At 34.6% G+C, this 7,512-nt stretch overlaps 1 protein-coding gene across 1 annotated transcript; it reads left to right on the forward strand.

Moving 5' to 3' along the window:
* Positions 1-5,135: 5,135 nt before the first annotated feature.
* On the forward strand, positions 5,136-5,675 carry LOC124369703. Its single transcript, XM_046827757.1, has one exon. The coding sequence runs from the start codon at positions 5,136-5,138 to the stop codon at positions 5,673-5,675; it is 540 nt and encodes a 179-aa protein (XP_046683713.1).
* The last annotated feature ends 1,837 nt before the right edge of the window (positions 5,676-7,512 follow it).

Genomic DNA, 7,512 nt, shown 5'->3' on the forward strand with positions numbered 1-7,512 from the left:
ATTCATACCAATTCTCCTTTAGGTCTCAACATGCTAACACAATATATTTGCACATGACAAGAAATGAAAAAGATTATTATTCCTACCGAATTCACAGACATGCACAAATAGTATCGAAAATGCTATTAGGAACTAAGGCAACTCTGAATTTCATTTCGGGAGACTGTAACGCAACACACTCACATGAAGAATTAGTTGACCTCAACGTTTTGAATAATGAATTAAATTTCGGATTCAGATAGCAAATAGTTCTGATAATTCAAGTACTGCAACAATTAAACCTACTGACTAAAATACGTGTGTGGCAAGATATCACTTCTGAAGAAGGAAAACCAACTTTATAAACAATTGTACCTATTAAATTACATTATGAAAACCCTCATTCAAATTTAAGAGTATTTCTTGCATTTATTATCATTTGTTGTTAGCATAAGCGACGTTGTACAGGTCTGTCGTTATCAGTCGCTCGAGTGTGCGGTCGCTATCTCTGTCTGTACGAGACTCAAAGGTCAACTGCGGCACGTGTGGTGGTCGGCTTGTTCAGACAATCTATATTTTTACACTAAAATTCCGGTTATCTGCGGTGTGTGCGGTTCCTAAAGTAGCAGTGAAAATGAATCGATTAAATGTGTTGGATTGTGCCAAAGTGTTTTCCACCTAGCCTGTCTTTCTGAATAAAATCAGGACTCTATTAAAACTCGAGGTGCGAAAAGGGATTGCCAGTGCGCTGTTTGCAGACCTGTCAAGTCTACATCAATAGCAAGTAGTAGATCTACTCCAGCAACCCCTGTCACCAACGAATTTCTAATACAAACTTTGAAGGCATTTAAATCTGAAATATTTGTAGAGTTGAGGCTTAATGCTAAGGAGTTCACCGAGTTTCGTACCTGTCTAGATTTTTTCTCTGAGAAAATTGACAAGAGCAATGAGTTGATGGAGGAGTTAAAGCTAGCCTGTAATAAACAGAAAAAGGAAATGGAAGAAATAAAAGAAGAAAACAGAGTCCTAAAGAAATCCGTTGCCACTTTGGAACAAAGATTAAGAAATATGGAGCAGTATTCTAGACAGACCAACATTGAAATTAACGGTGTCCCAGAAACAAACGGAGAGCATATGGAGGAGTTACTAAAGGATGTTGCGAGCTCAATCGGTCTGGAACTGAAGAAGGAGAGGGTGATCGCAGCTCTCAGGGTGCCAACATTCAGCCGAAACAGAACACCGCCGATCATCGTGAAGTTCACGACGAGGCAGGACCGGGATGACTGGCTCCAAGCCTTCAATGAGGTACGACCAATAACGGCGGACAAGATCAATCGGCACTTCAATAAGGACAAGATCTTCATAAACGAGCACCTGTCACCTGAAAATAAACAGCTTCTAGGCAGAGTCAAGGAGGCAGCACGGTCCAAGGGATACAAGTATGTGTGGAGCAGGGAGGGAAAGATTTTTGTGAGGAGGGAAAATGGAGAGAAGTGCATCAGGATCGATGTTTCGGACGACTTGGGGAAGCTGTAAACCAAGCGAAAGCAGTGAAGCAAGTGAAGTAATATGTGAGTTATAATACTGAATAAATACTACGAAAATAATAGTTAAAAAACTACTTAGAAAATGTTTGTTTGTTTTACTGTATTATTTATTAGCCTAGAATGCTAGTTTACTTTATTCAAGCATATGCTTATGTATTTTTCTTGTTTTGTTTTTTTTTTACATTGAATTATGGTGGACAAATGTGTAATTGTAAATAGTATAAATGATAGTTTTTTCTCTTCCAACAACAACAGTTTAAATATATTTCACATAAACATTAGGAGTTTAAGGAAAAATTTTGACACTTTCATGGCCAATGTACATACGTTATATAATTCGATAGATATTATTGTTATGACTGAAATATGGATTTATGAAGAGGAAGTATCACATTATAAAATTACTTGTTATAAATCATTTTACAAAACAAACGAGCAGTATAGAGCAGGAGGCGTAATTGTTTACATTAAAGATGATATTTTAGTTCGAGATAGGGGATTAACCATTGAATCAGCTGATATGTTAGTTTTAGAAATTAAGTTTAGAAATATTATGTTTAACTTACTTAGCTTGTACAGGTTACACAGTTTCTCTGTAAACAATTTTTTATTTGATTTAGAAAAAATCATTCCAAATTTAAGTTATAACGTACTTTATGTAGGCGATATCAATCTAGATATTTTAGTTAATAATAACATAAGCAGCAGTTATCTGTCGCTTATGAATAATAACGGATTCTTATGTTTGATTGATAATTTTACCAGAGGAAATAATGATTCTGCTTCCTGTATTGATCACCTTTTTATTCGATTTAAAAATTCCAATTTGTTTAGGGTTGCAATATTTAATGTCGACATAATGGATCATTTTTTAATAGGCCTCGTTGCAAATTTTGAGAATGAAATAAACAATGTCCATGAGGATGTCATATTAACCAAGAAAATTCTGGATTTTGAAAGCTTAAAAAATCAACTTAGTGATTTAACGATTTGGAATAATGTATTACAAAGTACTGATGTAAATGAGGCATTAAATGAGTTTTATGAGATTCTCTATAAGCACATTGAGGACCACAGTCAGATTAAATTTTGTAGACCTGGAGTGGTGAGGGCAAAAATGAGAAGTCCATGAATAAATGAACGAATAATAAAGAAAATTAAAATAAGAAATAAACTGGCAATCAAGAACAGAGGTAGGCCGTATGACACACATTTCAAACAATATTACACGCGCTTTAAAGAAAAACTAGACAATGAAATTGTGGAAATAAAAAATAATTATTATAGGCGCTTATTCGAATTGCAAGAGGGAAATATTGCTGGTCAGTGGAAGTTAATAAATAGTTTTACAGATAAGAAGGATCAACAAGCGATAGCTCAGATAAGAGATGAACAGGATAACACAGTATCTGATCCGATAACAATGGCCCAGATGTTCAATGAATACTTCGTATCTGCACCGGGCAAAGTCGAGTCAGGCCTACCTGGGGGCAATGGTCTTGATACTTCTGGTTTTTACAATTGCCACAATTCTGTATTCTTAAAGCCAGTTTTTAGCGAAGAGGTGTTAAAAATAATTAATAATTTAAAAAATAAAAAGTCAACTGGATGCGATTTTCTTTCTGTACAACTTATAAAAAGTGTTGGATTCGTTATAGCAGAGGTTATAGCAGCATTAATAAATTTGAGTTTTAGCAGTGGTGTTTTCCCAAGTAAACTGAAACAGCCAATTGTTGTGCCCATTCATAAGAAAGGCTCGAAAGACTTAATTCAACATTACAGACCGATTGCTCTTTTATCTGTAATGTCCAAGATTATAGAGAAATGCATGAAAGACAGGTTGATTGATTTTTTAAACAGTAAACACTTCTTTAGTCCTTATCAGTATGGTTTTATCAAAGGGAAAAACACAGAAGGAGCTATATTAACATTTGTAGAACAAATTTACATTAGTTTTAATAACAACTATAAAGCAGCTGGAGTTTTTATTGATTTTTGTAAGGCATTTGACCTGGTTAACCATAAGATTTTATTAAAGAAATTGGAACTCTTATGAGTAAGAGGTAACACTTTAAACTGGTTTGCAGGCTACCTTGAAAATCGAGAACAGAAAGTTAAAATATCAAATGCATTCAGTGACGCGAAGATTTTTAATATAGGAGTCCCCCAAGGCTCCGTTCTTGGTCCAACGTTGTTTCTAATTTTCATAAATGACTTGCTGAGATTACCATTAAATGGAAAAATCATAGGGTTTGCTGTTGATATCGCGATTAGATATTCTGAAAAACAATGGGAAAACATCTGGAATCATAGAGAAGATTTGGTAAAAGTCAGGAAATTGTGTGAAAACAACAGAATGGTCTTGAATGCCTCTAAGAATAAGTTTATAAATCTTGACTTAAAAGGATACCAATTCAATAATGTGCTAAAATTTCATAGATTATATTGTCAAGCCATTTCAAGGTCTCCAAGGTTTGGAGACCTCTGTTCAAGGTGAACGCGTGTTCTCACTGTCTGTTCAATTATACAGTTCACATTGAAGCAACCCTTAGTGCCATAGCTGTGTTATACCATATAAGTCGTATGTGAATAATGTTGTTGAAAATAAAACAATTATTTTATTTTATTGTAGAATTCATACCAATTCTCCTTTAGGTCTCAACATGCTAACACAATATATTTGCACATGACAAGAAATGAAAAAGATTATTATTCCTACCGAATTCACAGACATGCACAAATAGTATCGAAAATGCTATTAGGAACTAAGGCAACTCTGAATTTCATTTCGGGAGACTGTAACGCAACACACTCACATGAAGAATTAGTTGACCTCAACGTTTTGAATAATGAATTAAATTTCGGATTCAGATAGCAAATAGTTCTGATAATTCAAGTACTGCAACAATTAAACCTACTGACTAAAATACGTGTGTGGCAAGATATCACTTCTGAAGAAGGAAAACCAACTTTATAAACAATTGTACCTATTAAATTACATTATGAAAACCCTCATTCAAATTTAAGAGTATTTCTTGCATTTATTATCATTTGTTGTTAGCATAAGCGACGTTGTACAGGTCTGTCGTTATCAGTCGCTCGAGCTGTGCGGTCGCTATCTCTGTCTGTACGAGACTCAAAGGTCAACTGCGGCACGTGTGGTGGTCGGCTTGTTCAGACAATCTATATTTTTACACTAAAATTCCGGTTATCTGCGGTGTGTGCGGTTCCTAAAGTAGCAGTGAAAATGAATCGATTAAATGTGTTGGATTGTGCCAAAGTGTTTTCCACCTAGCCTGTCTTTCTGAATAAAATCAGGACTCTATTAAAACTCGAGGTGCGAAAAGGGATTGCCAGTGCGCTGTTTGCAGACCTGTCAAGTCTACATCAATAGCAAGTAGTAGATCTACTCCAGCAAGCTCTGTCACCAAAGAATTTCTAATACAAACTTTGAAGGCATTTAAATCTGAAATATTTGTAGAGTTGAGGCTTAATGCTAAGGAGTTCACCGAGTTTCGTACCTCTCTAGATTTTTTCTCTAAAAAAATTGACAAGAGCAATGAGTTGATGGAGGAGTTAAAGCTAGCCTGTAATAAACAGAAAAAGGAAATGGAAGAAATAAAAGAAGAAAACAGAGTCCTGAAGAAATCCGTTGCCACTTTGGAACAAAGATTAAGAAATATGGAGCAGTATTCTAGACAGACCAACATTGAAATTAACGGTGTCCCAGAAACAAACGGAGAGCATATGGAGGAGTTACTAAAGGATGTTGCGAGCTCAATCGGTCTGGAACTGAAGAAGGAGAGGGTGATCGCAGCTCTCAGGGTGCCAACATTCAGCCGAAACAGAACACCGCCGATCATCGTGAAGTTCACGACGAGGCAGGACCGGGATGACTGGCTCCAAGCCTTCAATGAGGTACGACCAATAACGGCGGACAAGATCAATCGGCACTTCAATAAGGACAAGATCTTCATAAACGAGCACCTGTCACCTGAAAATAAACAGCTTCTAGGCAGAGTCAAGGAGGCAGCACGGTCCAAGGGATACAAGTATGTGTGGAGCAGGGAGGGAAAGATTTTTGTGAGGAGGGAAAATGGAGAGAAGTGCATCAGGATCGATGATTCGGACGACTTGGGGAAGCTGTAAACCAAGCGAAAGCAGTGAAGCAAGTGAAGTAATATGTGAGTTAAATAATACTGAATAAATATTACGAAAATAATAGTTAAAAAACTACTTAGAAAATGTTTGTTTGTTTTACTGTATTATTTATTAGCCTAGAATGCTAGTTTACTTTATTCAAGCATATGCTTATGTATTTTTCTTGTTTTGTTTTTTTTTACATTGAATTATGGTAGACAAATGTGTAATTCTAAATAGTATAAATTATAGTTTTTTCTCTTCCAACTCCAACAGTTTAAATATATTTCACATAAACATTAGGAGTTTAAGGAAAAATTTTGACACTTTCATGGCCAATGTACATACGTTATATAATTCGATAGATATTATTGTTATGACTGAAATATGGATTTATGAAGAGGAAGTATCAAATTATAAAATTACTTGTTATAAATCATTTTACAAAACAAACGAGCAATATAGAGCAGGAGGCGTAATTGTTTACATTAAAGATGATATTTTAGTTCGAGATAGGGGATTAACCATTGAATCAGCTGATATGTTAGTTTTAGAAATTAAGTTTAGAAATATTATGTTTAACTTACTTAGCTTGTACAGGTTACTCAGTTTCTCTGTAAACAATTTTTTATTTGATTTAGAAAAAATCATTCCAAATTTAAGTTATAACGTAATTTATGTTGGCGATATCAATCTAGATATTTTGGTTAATAATAACATAAGCAGCAGTTATCTGTCGCTTATGAATAATAACGGATTCTTATGTTTGATTGATAATTTTACCAGAGGAAATAATGATTCTGCTTCCTGTATTGATCACCTTTTTATTCGATTTAAAAATTCCAATTTGTTTAGGGCTGCAATATTTAATGTCGACATAACGGATCATTTTTTAATAGGCCTCGTTGCAAATTTTGAGAATGAAATAAACAATGTCCATGAGGATGTCATATTAACCAAGAAAATTCTTTATTTTGAAAGCTTAAAAAATCAACTTAGTGATTTAACGATTTGGAATAATGTATTACAAAGTACTGATGTAAATGAGGCATTAAATGAGTTTTATGAGATTCTCTATAAGCACATTGAGGACCACAGTCAGATTAAATTTTGTAGACCTGGAGTGGTGAGGGCAAAAATGAGAAGTCCATGAATAAATGAACGAATAATAAAGAAAATTAAAATAAGAAATAAACTGGCAATCAAGAACAGAGGTAGGCCGTATGACACACATTTCAAACAATATTACACGCGCTTTAAAGAAAAACTAGACAATGAAATTGTGGAAATAAAAAATAATTATTATAGGCGCTTATTCGAATTGCAAGAGGGAAATATTGCTGGTCAGTGGAAGTTAATAAATAGTTTTACAGATAAGAAGGATCAACAAGCGATAGCTCAGATAAGAGATGAACAGGATAACACAGTATCTGATCCGATAACAATGGCCCAGATGTTCAATGAATACTTCGTATCTGCACCGGGCAAAGTCGAGTCAGGCCTACCTGGGGGCAATGGTCTTGATACTTCTGGTTTTTAAAATTGCCACAATTCTGTATTCTTAAAGCCAGTTTTTAGCGAAGAGGTGTTAAAAATAATTAATAATTTAAAAAATAAAAAGTCAACTGGATGCGATTTTCTTTCTGTACAACTTATAAAAAGTGTTGGATTCGTTATAGCAGAGGTTATAGCAGCATTAATAAATTTGAGTTTTAGCAGTGGTGTTTTCCCAAGTAAACTGAAAGAGCCAATTGTTGTGCCCATTCATAAGAAAGGCTCGAAAGACTTAATTCAACATTACAGACCGATTGCTCTTTTATCTGTAATATCCAAGATTATAGAGAAA

The sequence above is a fragment of the Homalodisca vitripennis genome, chromosome X (genome assembly GCF_021130785.1).
Source record: "Homalodisca vitripennis isolate AUS2020 chromosome X, UT_GWSS_2.1, whole genome shotgun sequence".
In the NCBI taxonomy this organism is placed as follows: domain Eukaryota; kingdom Metazoa; phylum Arthropoda; class Insecta; order Hemiptera; family Cicadellidae; genus Homalodisca; species Homalodisca vitripennis.